The sequence below is a fragment of the Hippocampus bargibanti genome, linkage group LG10 (assembly GCF_051943395.1).
Source record: "Hippocampus bargibanti isolate YZ-2025 linkage group LG10, ASM5194339v1, whole genome shotgun sequence".
NCBI lineage: Eukaryota > Metazoa > Chordata > Actinopteri > Syngnathiformes > Syngnathidae > Hippocampus > Hippocampus bargibanti.
This window is the reverse complement of record NC_142743.1, coordinates 12021863-12036098: the sequence shown is the minus strand read 5'-3', so window position 1 is coordinate 12036098 and position 14236 is coordinate 12021863. Positions and strand designations below refer to the sequence as shown.

At 36.4% G+C, this 14236-nt stretch overlaps 1 protein-coding gene across 2 annotated transcripts; it reads left to right on the top strand.

Annotated features, from left to right (window-relative positions):
* Positions 1-1307: 1307 nt before the first annotated feature.
* Positions 1308-14147, top strand: abcg2d (ATP binding cassette subfamily G member 2 (JR blood group)). Of its 2 annotated transcripts, XM_089006594.1 has the most exons (16): positions 1308-1692; positions 2607-2836; positions 4921-4980; positions 5071-5185; positions 5554-5706; positions 5790-5947; positions 6029-6180; positions 6561-6662; positions 6724-6980; positions 8323-8405; positions 9534-9623; positions 9681-9802; positions 9887-10041; positions 11859-11948; positions 12020-12126; positions 12870-14147. In XM_089006594.1, exons 2-16 carry the CDS (start codon positions 2616-2618, stop codon positions 13015-13017), a joined length of 2013 nt encoding a protein of 670 aa, XP_088862720.1. In that variant the 5' UTR covers positions 1308-1692; positions 2607-2615; the 3' UTR covers positions 13018-14147. The 2 variants fall into 2 exon arrangements, with proteins under 2 accessions (XP_088862720.1, XP_088862719.1); XM_089006593.1 differs by having other exon boundaries at positions 9534-9802.
* The last annotated feature ends 89 nt before the right edge of the window (positions 14148-14236 follow it).

Genomic DNA, 14236 nt, shown 5'->3' with positions numbered 1-14236 from the left:
GAGCAAATAAAATGACACACACCCCCAACCTCGAGCATCAGCATCCATCCATGTTTGTAAATATCGTTCAGCGCTGAGACCGTCAAACAACACAACCTCATTTCAAAACACCCCTGCCCCCACTCACCTGTGAACAAGGCTATTTTTCTTTTGTTACCTTTTATATTGACCGCCGTCATTGTCGTTACACGTGGAGTGTATCCTCGGGCAAGCGACGATTATCGTTGATCACATAGTTAGTACTCATAGTCTTGTTTTATTTTTGGGGCGAGCAATACCATCAAATTCCAAGTGATAGTAGATCACTTTTTGGGAGGGCGGCTATGTAAATCATTTTCCTCTGATGCGACAAGTGAAATTATTTTGTTGACTTTTTTTTTATTACTTTGGTTTGCTCTCCAGTTAAAAAATAAACATGTGCGCCTCAAAATAATGGCCCAGGTCTTTTTTTTATTATTATTATTTTTTTTTTATTTTTTTTTACTTTTAGCTCATTCACTGCAAGACGATGTGGAAAAATGTGTCCACTCCAGTGAACATGGTTGTTGTCATTTTCACTCAAATTGCAGGACCCACAGAATATTCAGGTTTAGGACTACATAAACATTCAATTCAGCGTGAGAAACTTAAGACTCTTCTTTCATCAGGAAAAAAAGAGTTAATTCCTAAATTATATGGGTCTGGAGTTATCTGAGCTTGAAATGGGGGCGGCTGTCAAAAATACAATACAACACATTGATTTATATAGTGCTGAAGCTGTAACAAAGCGCTAACATGGACAAAAGGCAAATGCTGCCCCCTCGTGGGAGGGGAAAAACATTGTCAGAAGTCTGAACAAGGCTTTAAACGCACAACCAAACAAATTCGAGAATGACGCTCCACTCATGCTTTTTAATTCCCAAATAAATTCGGGAATCGCAGTGAATGAGTTAACGATTGGATGTAATTGGCAACATCCATCATTCAATTGGACTGCTGAAATTAAATGATTAATAAATATCATCAATATTTGTATTTTTTTTTTTTTTTTTACAAAAATGACAACGGCCATTATTTTACAATGTCATTTTTTAATGCAAAAAATGGTGAAAAACATTTGGTGTTTTGTACATCTGTGCAGTTTAAAAATGACAATAATAAAAATAAATATATAAAAAATTATGAGTTCTGTTTTTTTTTCGCTGGACGGTGGAAATATGTGCGAGGTAAATTTTTTGGGGATTTTACAAGAATAAATTTGTCAAGGGAAAAAATGAATTAGAAGCACTAAGATGATTTTTTTTAATGTTAGCAATTTGAATTGGATCCAATTTAAATTAACAATACTGTACATAGAATGTTTTGGTACAATTTTTTTTGTACCAATTGTGATTCAACTGTATTTTGTTTAAATAGAATTGTCACATTCCAATAATAATAATAATGTACTAACCCTAAATCTTTATAGGATAACGAGAAGAGAACATTCAATCCTTCACAAAAACGAGGCGATACATTTCTTTTTCTGTCAAATTCACCTCAACTCAAGCTAACGGCGAGTATTCCGCTGGCTCGCACAATAAGTTTGCGGCCAAAGGGTTAATGCGGCATGCTGTGGCGGCGACCCTTGACCCAGAGTTCTCATGAGATGCTTGCTGCCCTCCCTCGCCTCTTCCTGACCAGTGCAGCGCCGCTCGCTCGCAAGGCCTGCAGGTGAGTTTCTCTTACAATTGTGATTAGATGATGCGATGCATTTTGAGCCGACTTACTACTTAAATGTCTTAAATACTTAAAAATATACCAACTATGTTATATTACGATATTATTTCGGATATTGGTACCTCTTCTTTTCCTTTCGGCTTTTCCCTTCAAGGGATATTGGTACCTATTGCAAGTAAAAAATGCTGTTGTAATATTAATGGCGTTTACTACGATGGGGAGTTTATCATGTCATTAGGTTGCAGGTTATTATTTAAGGTGGATAAAAGGGTTAAGATTAAATAATAATAATACATTTTATTTCAAGCGCCTTTCAAAGCTCTCATGGACACTTTACAGTCACAGACATGCATAGATAAAATAATAAATAAAATACAATTATAAATAGAAACGAGATAAAGCTACACATAAAATGCTATTTTAATTAGGTGGGTATAAATAGTCTATTAAATATTCTATTTATTCACAATATGCATCGTGATCCCTGTCGTGTGATAGTATTTTGACAATCTATTTTAAAAACAAACAATGACGAGTGAAATGTAAAAAAAATATATATATATATATATATATATATATATATATATATATATGCATGTGTGTGTGTGTGTGTGTGTGTGTGTGTTGTGTATATGGTGTTTGCGTTACCATATAGCTCTTATTTTGAATTTTTTTGTGGGTCACTTGGGAGACTTTTGTTGGGGTCACTGCATGTGAATAAAATGGCTTCCTTTTTTTGACAAAGACAAATACAAATTGACTTCAGTCAGTTTGACTTTGCCAAATGAAATTTAGTAGGCTTTTCTATGAGGAGGTGACCCACCAAAAACATCTTGGTAACATGTCGCTTCAGTTTTGCTATTTTCGGTGAGTTACAAATAAACACGACGCATGTTTATGTCGGGCAGTGTTACGAGATGGAGCAAAGCTGTCACATCAACGTAGCGATGCTGGATGACCTCTGCGTCAACGGTCTCGTGGGTTCTAAGGTTGCCACGGTTACAGAGCCATCGGCGGCGGGGAAGCAACTATACGGCTCCACCGTCAGCTTCCACCAGGTGGGCTACAAAGTGCACATCAAGGGCGGCTTCTTGTGCAAAAACAAGTCTGGTCCACGCCAGATTTTACTGGATCTCAAGTAAGTACATTTTATTTTCAAGGTCCACGTTGCTGTGAAATTTGGTGGCTTTATATGTCAATTTTAACACTTTTTTTTTGTCGCTTTATACTATGTCATAATAGAATTTCATACCCCTTAAATTCTGCTAATATGGTATGGTAAATTGTCCTAAAACTTTGTTGTATTTTTGCATGTTTGTGAACACATAAAATCAAGTTTGCATCACATCAACTAAAACTAACTACAACAACAACTAACATCATTAATTCTCGTATTTAGGAAATTGTCATAAAAAAAAACTCAAATCCTTTCCTGAAAGCAGAGGGCCCAACCCTCAGGCCGCGGACCGGTACCGGTTTTTGGGTCATTTGGTACCAGGACTCTGCAAATAAAGTTGTATAAAATTACACAATGGATTCACGTTTATTATTATATTTAAAAGAAAGAAAAAAACAGTTTCCATGCCTGTCGTATCATTTTATTTTGCTGTATTTGTCCGCCGGTCCGTGAAAATATGCCAATAAACCGGTCCGTATTTATTTATTATTTCTTTATTTAGTACAGCATATTTCCAACTTTCTTTATTTATATAATTGACAATTTAATACAACCCCTAATCACCATCCAATTTTCATTTCTTTTTTTCCATCTAATGGCCATCAAGTTTTTTTATATCCCTTTCATGGCTGCATTAAAAAAAATAAATCAATATAAAATTTGGCTTCGTACCTCTAAATTGCCATTGATCGCAACACAACTTGACCGCTGTCATTTATTAAAATCATTTAGCTCTTGTGTGTTTTGCTTTCATAAACCTTGCTCGTTTGTGAATGTCCCCTCCCCGCTTTATGTTTCTCTCTTTCTGATGTGTGTGTGTGTGTGTGTGTGTGTGTGTGTGTGTGTGTGTGTGTGTGTTGAAATGTTTCCCATGCAAGAATGAATTATTCCTTGCATTAATCATATGATATTAGGCATGGTTTCTTGCTTATAATCTCTCAGTAAAGTCGGCGTCTGCCAAGGGAATGCATTAAAAATGGCGTCACGTGACCCATGGCCAGGCTTGTGGTCAATCTTTTAATTCCATTTTATTCGGCTGCACATAGTGTGTGTGTGCGTGCATGTGTGTGTGCGCGCGTATGTGTCTAGCTTGCTCTCTCACTTGAACTCTATGGCCACTAAAACAAGAACTGTGTCAAAAATTCTATAGCTCCACGGCAACACCCCCACCCCTCCGGAATTTTGTCACATATTCACATTTTTTTTCTATTAATTAACTCATTCACTGCCTTTTACAAATTTATTCGGGAATTGAAAATATGACATAGAGCGCCATTCCCAAATTTGTTCGGGTTTTATTTTTTCATGCTTGGTTGCAGATAAAGCGCTGGCAATGGCCTCTGGCAATGTTTTTTTCCTTTCTACAAGGGAGCAGCATTTCCCTTTTTTCCATTTTAGTGCTTTGTTGCAGCTTCAGCTGTTGTTAAAGCGCTATATAAATGAATATGCACAGTATGTATTGCATTATATTTTGGGCAGCTGCCCTCATTTCAAGCTCATATAACTTTAGACCCATATAATTTAAGAATTAACTCTTTCTTTCTGATGAAAGAAGAGAACCCATTGTTTCTAACGCTGTATTGAATGTTTATGTAGTCCTAAAACTATATTCTGTGGGTCCTGGAATTCAAGTGACAATGACAAAAACCCTGGCACTGGAGTGGACACATTTTTGCACTTCTGGTAGTTGATGAGTTAAATATATACAGTACGCTGCAACATTCGATGTATTTATTTAGATTTTATTTATGTATTTATGTCTGTTCCCATTCATCCAGAAGTGACCTGATGCATTTTTTTTTTTCAGATTTATTCTTGCCCTGTACTGTATTCATTCATCCGTCCTCATGATGGCTTATGATTGATCAAATGTGAAAAATATATCAAGATATATACATCTAATACAGTACTCATGAAGTTTATTTTCATCGTATCCCGGTACAGTGTCTGTACGATAATCAATGTATGACATCATATTTGCAATATGACTGAAAATTGGAATCAAAAGTCCCCTAATAGTACCAATATCAATATTTCTGTTACAGTGGCATCATGAGGCCAGGCTTGAATGCCATCCTCGGGCCGACTGGAAGCGGAAAGTCATCGTGAGTCAACCATAGTTCAGGAATTAAAGAAAAAAATGTGTACATGAATGTCTTATTTTTAAAATAAAAATGTCGTGTCGTTCTGCAAAGTTTTTTGGATATTCTCGCTGCGAGGAAGGATCCCTCCGGCCTCTCGGGTGAAGTTTTAATTAATGGAGCACCGCAACCACCCAACTTCAAATGTCTGTCAGGCTACGTGGTCCAGGTACCTTTTTATGTCAAATGATTATTTACAAAGCAAATTATGGACCAAACATCGCGGATCGATTAAAATATTCTTTGGAATTAGATAAAGACCCACCCAAAAAATATATTAGCTGCATAGCTCTTAATATGTAATTTTTACTGCTTCCTTGAAGGCCCTTACCGCGCATCACTGCTAGTAGCTAACACATTAGCCTCAACAACATGCTAAAACCCAGCCCATCAATGCTAATAATGAGCACACAAAGCTAAACAGCATGGTAACACTAATTGCCAGACAAATACAGACATGAGAAATGAATACAAATGCTATTTAGTCATTAAATTCACCATTTTGGCTATTATATGCAAGTTCTTCTTCTATCCCAGGAGGACGTGGTCATGGGTACGCTAACAGTGAGGGAGAATCTCCGTTTCTCAGCAGCGTTACGTCTACCCATACGCGTGTCCGAGCGGGAAAAAGAGGCCCGTGTCAATCACCTCATTTCAGAACTTTGTCTCACCAAGGTGGCCGACTCCAAGGTAGACGATGAAATTATAGAGCAGTTCCGTTTCGGGAGGGCTGGGGAGCTGTCGTTGACAATTTTCATTGACGTTCCTCGCAGGTCGGTACGCAAATGACCCGTGGCATCTCCGGAGGCGAAAAGAAGCGGACCAACATTGGTATGGAGCTGATCATTGACCCTCCCGTGCTCTTCTTGGATGAGCCGACCACGGGCCTGGACGCCAGCACAGCTAACTCCGTTCTGCTTTTGCTAAAAAGGTAGCGACTGAAATGATGCTTTCTTGTCCGTCCGTCTGAGATTTTAAAAAGGATTTTAAGGACTGACTTATTTGGCTACAGGATGGCAAATCAAGGGAGAACCATCATCATGTCCATCCACCAGCCTCGCTACTCCATCTACAGGCTCTTTGACTCGCTAACCTTGCTGGTTGGAGGAAAGATGGTGTACCACGGACCGCCATCAAACGCACTGGACTATTTTGCCAACATCGGTGAGCCCTACTTTTATTTTATTTTATTTTATTTTATTTTATTTTATTTTATTTTATTTTATTTTTTCTTTGGTGTTGTTGTATTTATTGTATTTTAATTTTTAAAATTTGTTATTGTATGTATTATTTTTTGTTGATTTTTTTTTGTATTTTATTGTATGTAGTGTTGTTGTTGTATTGTATTATTTTTTTTTATTTTTAAATTTTGTTATTTTATGTATTTATTTATTATTTATTATTTTTTTAATTGTTATTTATTATTATTTTTTTTGTATTTGTATTTTATTTATTACATATTCATTTTATTTTATTTAACATCATTATTTAATCGTTTAATTGTTGTTGTTTCTTTTTCTTAAGTCGTTGACTTTGTCTTACAGGATTTTCCTGCGAGCCCCACAACAACCCAGCCGACTTTTTTCTGGATGTGATCCATGGAGACTTCACCGTCACCAGTATGCCCAAAGTTGGCCTTTCTGAAGGTATGTTTACAATCCGCTATATTTTTCCAATTCCAACACTCAAATGTGGCATGTCTCCAAGGGTTAGAGTTGGATTTGGACGAGCTGAGCAGCTCCAGGCAGAGCATGGAGGAACATTTGGTGGAGGAGTACAAGAACAGCAGCTCCTGTAGCGACACGCAAGCCCAGCTACGCCGCATCGCTACAGACAAGCGCCGCTCGCCGCCGTCGGCCTCTCGCACCGTCACGTATAACAGCTCCTTTGGTCACCAACTCCGTTGGGTGCTGCGCAGAACCTTTCAGAACCTCCTGCTCAACCCACAAACGTCTGTGGCACAGGTACATGTTTTATGCTTTGGAGTTTTTAGTGAACTCCAGTGTAATTATTTTGAGAAAGGAAATTAAGCAGCGGCAGCCACACACGCAGCGTTCACTCAACCCGGAATTAACTCAAATAGATAGAAAGCTAGCTCAATAATAATAATAATAATAATAATAATACATTCCATTTATAAGCGCTTTTCAAAACTCTCAAGGACACTTTACAGTCAGATAGCTAATAGATAGCTAGCTAGATAGACAGGTAGATAGCCAGCTAGCTAGATGATAATAATAATAATAATAATAATAATAATAATAATAATACATTTTATTTATAAGCGCCTTTCAAAACTCTCAAGGACACTTTACAGTGAGATAGCTAATAGATAGCTAGCTAGATAGCCATATAGCTAATTGGAGGTTTGATCCGCAAGTTTGTTTTGGCCAAGCTTTTACGTCGGCTGCCCTTCCTGACACAACCCTCTGTATTTATCCGGGCTTGGGACCGGCACAAGAAGACTTGTGTCCCTTTGTGGCTACAGAACAAGCAACTCGCTCAGTAAAAGGCTCCCAAACACAAAATGGTCATCGGCACAGCAACATTCAAAAAAGCAAAAACTATACTCACCATTTGATGACGATGCTCTGATCTTACCGTGAAATGGGCATCTCTTTAATGATGAATTTAATAATAAACAACCACAACTAAAGTAGCCATTTAGGTTATCTAATCATCCTTTTTTTTTCCTCAAACATTGGAAAAATTCCGAATCTTCATTGTACCACACATTTGTGTTTTCCTAAGCATCAACGATGATCTCGGGTCGGATCAACCTGACTTTTCAAAGCCTTGAGAAGTCCCCTCACTTTAAGAATTATTAACAGCCAATTGGACCCTGATAAAACCCCCTTAATCCCAACCAGCGGGGGATCTGGACGGCGCAGGCGCCATAAGCGGCTTTTGTGACTGCTGTGACCCGGCTTTTGCCTCTTTTGCGCTTGATATCATATCTGGACTAAGACACCCCCTCTTTCCCCACCCCCACCCGCCCTTGAACTCAAAACCTGGCGCAGCGTGGCCACAGTTTACGCGGCTAACGCATCACATGACGTTGTCACGGTTCATCACTCCGGTGCTTTACAGCTTATGAGTTGGGCCCCTTGCCCTGGGAACCGCTTAGTTCTGTCATAAACTCTCAATTGTCGGGATTAAAACTGCTGTCCTTTTTTATCTTTTCTCACTCTCTGCCGTCAAATTGGCTGGCAACCGGTTCAGGGTGTCCCCGCAGACAGCTGGGATAAATCCATGCATGATACTCCAAATAGAATACATGTAAAACATGTGTATTTGTCTCTGCAGGTGGGGGTGCACATGTTCTTGGCTCTTGTTGTTGGAGCCATTTTCTTCAGGGTCAAAGACGACCAGAGTGGCATTCAGAACAGGTGAATATAAATACATGTAAATACATGAATGACTAAATGAATGAATGAATGAATGAATGAATGAATGAATGAATGAACAAATAAATGAACAAATAAATAAACATCTCAATAAATGAACAAATAAATCAATAAATGAATAAGTAATACATGAATGTATAAATAAATCAATGAATGAATACATAACTGAATAAATGAATAAATTGATGAATATATGAACAAATAAATAAATGAATTGATGAATAAATACGAAGATAAATAAATACATTGATGAATAAATGAATAAATGCATTGATAAATAATACATTGATGAATACATTAATATATAAACGGACAAATATATAATTGATGACATAAATTGATGAATAAATTAACACATAAATAAACAAATAATTACATTGATGAATAAATAGATAAATAAATAAATTTAAGACATTGATGAATAAATGAATGAATACATTGATGGTTAAATGAATGAATAAATAAATACATTGATGAATAATTTGGTGAATAAATCAATGAACAAATAAATAAATGAATGAATTAATTGATGAATAACTGAACAAATAAACAAATTGATGAATACATACATAAATAAATGGATGAATGAATAAATAGATAAATAAATAAATGGATCACTACATTGATGAATAAATGAATAAATAAGTTGATGAATAACTTGAGGAATAAATACTTGAATAACTATAAATAAATACTTGAATGAATAAATAAATAAAATTAAAAAACATGTAAGCAGTCTAACATAAATAAGAGTCATCCATTATTTTTTCTTAAGAATTTAATAACATTTTCTGGTTCCAGGTAAAAGCATAGCTGTCTCGTGTGGCAGAAATTCACTTAAAAAAATATACGCGAGCTCTACTGTACGCGGGTAATGCTGCATTGAAAATTGCATTCATTCCTATGTGCACTCGCTAATCCTCTTAATGTTGGCACAAGCTGGTACGCACAAGGTCTACAAAGCACATTTTAAAACCCTCCACACCCTCCATCAGGTTGAACTGGACTAATGAAAGGGGGCTTAAGATATACCCCTGGAGGACTCCGGCGGGGCGTAAGGGGGTCACAGAGTGGAAACCAACTCTCACCTCTGTCTTCTTTATCTTTCAGGATGGGGGCACTCTTCTTCATCACGACCAACCAATGTTTCAGCACGGTGTCGGCGGCCGAGCTTTTCATCGCCGAGCGGAAGCTCTTTGCGTATGTTGTTTGCATATACGCAAAAATGCTGTCAAACGCTGATGTTCTTCACCGCAGGCACGAGTATATCAGCGGCTACTACAGGGTGTCCGTCTACTTCCTGTCCAAGGTGCTTTCCGACGTGGCCCTCCGTACCGTCACCTCTGTCATCTTCAGCTGCGGCGTGTACTTTATGATTGGTAAGAACAACTCTCCATTTTTTGGTGTGATTTTTATGGCTGACGGCAGTGCGCTTATTTTGTCTTGATTTGTCACTTTTTCAGGGCTGAAGTGCACTTTGCGTGCCTTCTCGGTGTTCGCGTTGACGGTGACGTTGGTGGCGTACACGGCCACAGCCATGACCATGGCCATCTCGGCGGATCAGACAGTGGTGGCGCTCGCCAATATTTTCATGACCATCGCATTCGTTTTTATGATGGTGAGGGAACGTTTCGTAATGACTAGCGAAAGGCCGGATAGCTAGCCAGCCAGAGCTAATAGATAACAAATATCTAGCAAGTGCTGTCTGTCAAGCTGCAGTTACTCCACCTAGTGTCTTGTGGACATGCGTCGTGCCGTACTTTTAACATTGATAAGGAAACAAAAAATGATTCAGAGTAATACAAATGTTATGAAAATGTGACAGCTGGAGTGAAAGATGATTTTAAAAATGGGGGCACCGTTCCTTACTACTTATATCCACACATACATTTTAAGTACATTACAGAAAAATTTGCTTGTTTAAAAAAAAATGTAGAACAAATTCAATACGACTGTATTGCACATTATTATTATTATACAACTATTAGACATCATCATTATTATAATATAACAGGTTTGACAAGTCACAGATGTTTCACCTTTCGCAAAACAAACCAGCAACACTCACCATTTTTAACCCCAAAATATACTGCAGTGCCTGTTAACTTTTATTTTTTGCATCAATACAATATTTCAAGCAAAAAAAGATATTTTTTAATAATGACATCCTACCTATGAATTAATTAGTCAATTTCCACAATGTTTTCCATTTCAAAAATTTTACACACTAAAAATTTTACAAAAAATCGTGCTTTTTTTAATAATGACATCTTACCTATAAAATAATTACCGTATTTTCTGCACTATAAGGCGCACCTAAAAGAAAAAATATTTTTCAAAAGATGACCATGCACCTCATCATCTTCAAATGTCTATTCCCTCTCGTTCCCTCAGATCAGTGGTTCTTAACCTGGGTTTCGATCGAACCCTAGGGGTTCGGTGAATCGGTCTCATGGGTTCAGTGGATCCTCCGCCACAGAGGTCCACCCCTCGGTCTAGACTGCAGTTAGTAGGCACCGTCACTGAAAGAAGGGTTCGGTGAATGAGCATACGAAACTGGTGGGGTTTGGTGCCTCCAACAAGATTAAGAACCACTGCCTCAGATCCTCTTCCTCCCTCCACCTCTGCATGCCCCCGCCCCCTGCCCGTCTCAGCACGATGGGGGACAGGGCTTTCAGCTGCTCTGCCCCCAAACTCTGGAACTCACTTCCTCCCAACATTCCTAACATCGATTTTCTTCCCACCATCAAATCCCATCTCAAAACCCACCTATTTAAAAGTGCACATTTTCTGTGTAGCTCTTTCTCTTTTTCTATTTATAACTGTATTTTATTTATTGTATTTTATTTTTGATTGTAAAGGAAAAGAAGATTGTACCTTAGCTAGTCTGTGACTGTAAAGTGTTCTTGAGAGCTTTGAAAGGCGCTTAAAATGAAATGTATTATTATTATTATTATTATTATTATTATTATTATTATTATTATTATTATTGTCATACATCAGCCTTATGTATGGAAAATCTTTGAAAATCTTTTATGTCCCTCATTGAAAGTGCCACTTATAATACCTTATGTATGGAAAAAGGTTTTTAAATACGTAATTTGTTGAAGGTGCGCCTTATATTGTAATGTAAATTTCTCCACTGTGAGACTAATAAAGGCATATCCAATCCAATCCAATATTCCAGAAAATATGGTAGTCCATTAAAAATTTTACAAAATGAACATTTTCCAACAAAAAAAATCCTGCTTTTTTTCAAATAATTACATCTTATCTATAAAACACTTAGTCAATTTCTACAATATTTTCTGTTTTACAAATTTACAAATTAAAAATGTTTCGATTAAAAAAAAAAAAAACGTTCTTTTTGTTGTTGTTGTATCAGTCCAACTTTATTGTGCACCTATCCCATGCTGGACGTTTTCTGTTTTGTAGATCTTCTCAGGTCTCCTTGTGAATCTTCCAAGCATCATGGACTGGCTGGCCTGGCTCAAGTACTTGAGCATTCCTCGCTACGGCCTCGCGGTAAGTCCATCGAGATGGAACAAACTTCCTTGTGTCTATTGTCTCTCACTTTTGAACATTTGGGCCTTCAGGCGCTGAAGATCAATGAGTTTGTGGGGTTAAAATTCTGCCAAAACAGCAACATGTCCGCCGCCGTGACCGTCTGCAACTGCAGCGTGGGGCCTGCCGTCGGACTGACGTGAGTTGGAAAATGATTCCGCCGTAGGAGCCTGTCACAGATGGGATTTGGTTATTTATTTATTGATTGATTATTTCATTCGTTCACTTACACTCATTATTGTATTCATTTATCTATGTATTTATTGATAAAATGTATTATTATCTATTATCTATTTGTTTATGTAAGTATCAATTTATCTATTTATTTATTTGTCCATTTATGTGTTTATTTATTTATTATTTATCTCTATTTTTTTATTTGGTCACTTACTCATTTATGTATTCACTTCATTTATGTATGTTTATTTGGCATTTATAAAAAAATGTTTTTATTCTAATAATGTTTATTTATTTATTTATTCTTTCATTCGTTCACTTACATTCATGTATTTATTGTATTCATTTATCTATTTATCTACGTATTTATTTGGCACTTATACATAAAATGTATTATTATTATTTATCTATTATCTACTTGTTTATGTAAGTATGTATTTATCTATTTATTTGTCCTTTTATTTATTTATCTATATTTTTTTATTTAGTCACTTACTCATTTATATATTCACTTCATTTATGTATCTATTTATTTCGCACTTATAAATAAAATGGATTATTCTAATAATTATTATTTATTTATTCATCTATTTGTTTATGTATGTATATATTTTTTTATTTATCTATTTATGTATCTGTCCACTTTATTTATTCATTTGTAAGTTATTTCATTATTTGTTTTATTTTTTTGTGGTTGTGTTGCAGATGTACAGGGGAGGAGTACCTGGACTATCTGGGGATCCCGTACAACACGTGGGGCTTGTGGGAGAACCACGTGGCCTTAACCATCATGCTTGTGGCCTTCCTGTTCATTTCCTACCTGAAACTTCACTATATTAAAAAGTTCACTTAAAAATATATATATATTATCTCACATATATGTGTTAGGAAATTGTACACCATGTTACATTTGAATGTCTTTATTTATAAATATTCACCCCGTTTAAAATGTAGATGCAATTTTGCTGCCTTATTAACCAATTGACATTGAAATGTCGATGAAAAGTTCTTTTGAGATTTTTATTTGTTTAAATTTTTACGGTTGTATTCACACATAAATGTCACCATGAAACAACAAACTGCTTTATTCATTTTTTTCGGGCTAAAAACGGCTTGTTTTTTTTCAAGATTACAAAACCTTCCTATATGGTTGTTTTTTGGGCTAGAATTACCTTACCATACATGGTTGTTTCTTTCATCTTTTTTTTAAAATGCCTTACTATAAATGGTCGTTTATTTTTTTTTCAGGCTAAAAACGCCTTGACATTTTCTTTTTCGGGTCAAAAACGGCTTACGAAACATGGTCGTTTCTTTGAAGCCAAAAACGCCTTACTATACGTGGTTGTTTTTTTCGGGTAAAAAACGCCTGACATGGTGGTTTTTTTCCAGCTAAAAATGGCTTATACGTGGCAATTTTTCTGTTAAAACACCTTACTACACATGGTTTTTTTTTCATGCTACAAATGCCTTGCTATAAGTGGTGTTTTTTTGGGTCAAAAACACCTTGGTATATATGGTGTTTTTTTTTTATGTCAAAAACAAATACTATCCTGTCGTATAAACCTCCCGTCAGCCATGTTTAATGCTTTTCGATTTACGACCGTTTGACTTATGACCGTTTCGTCGGAACGGAACCTGGTCGTAAGTCGGATGTTACCTGTACATGGTAGTTTTTTTTCCTAGCCAAAAACGCCTTGGTATATATGGTCGTTTTTTTTTTTCGGGTCAAAAATTCCTTACTACACATTTTCCTTTTTTTCCGAGCCAAAAAGCCTTACTATACATGGTTGTTTTTTTTGGGGGGGTAAAAATGTCATACATGGTAATTTTTCTGTTACAACGCCTTACTATACATGGTAGTTTTTTTCGAGCTAAAAATTACATGGTCGTTTTTTTTTTCGAGCCAAAAACACCTTACTACACATGGTCGTTTTTTTTTCCAGGCTGAAAACGCCTTCGTATACATGGTCATTTTTTTGGGGCAAAAAACATCTTACTACACATGGTAGCTTTTTTCCAGCCAAAAATGCCTTAATATGCCTAGTCGTTTTTTTTTCTGGTCAAAAATGCCC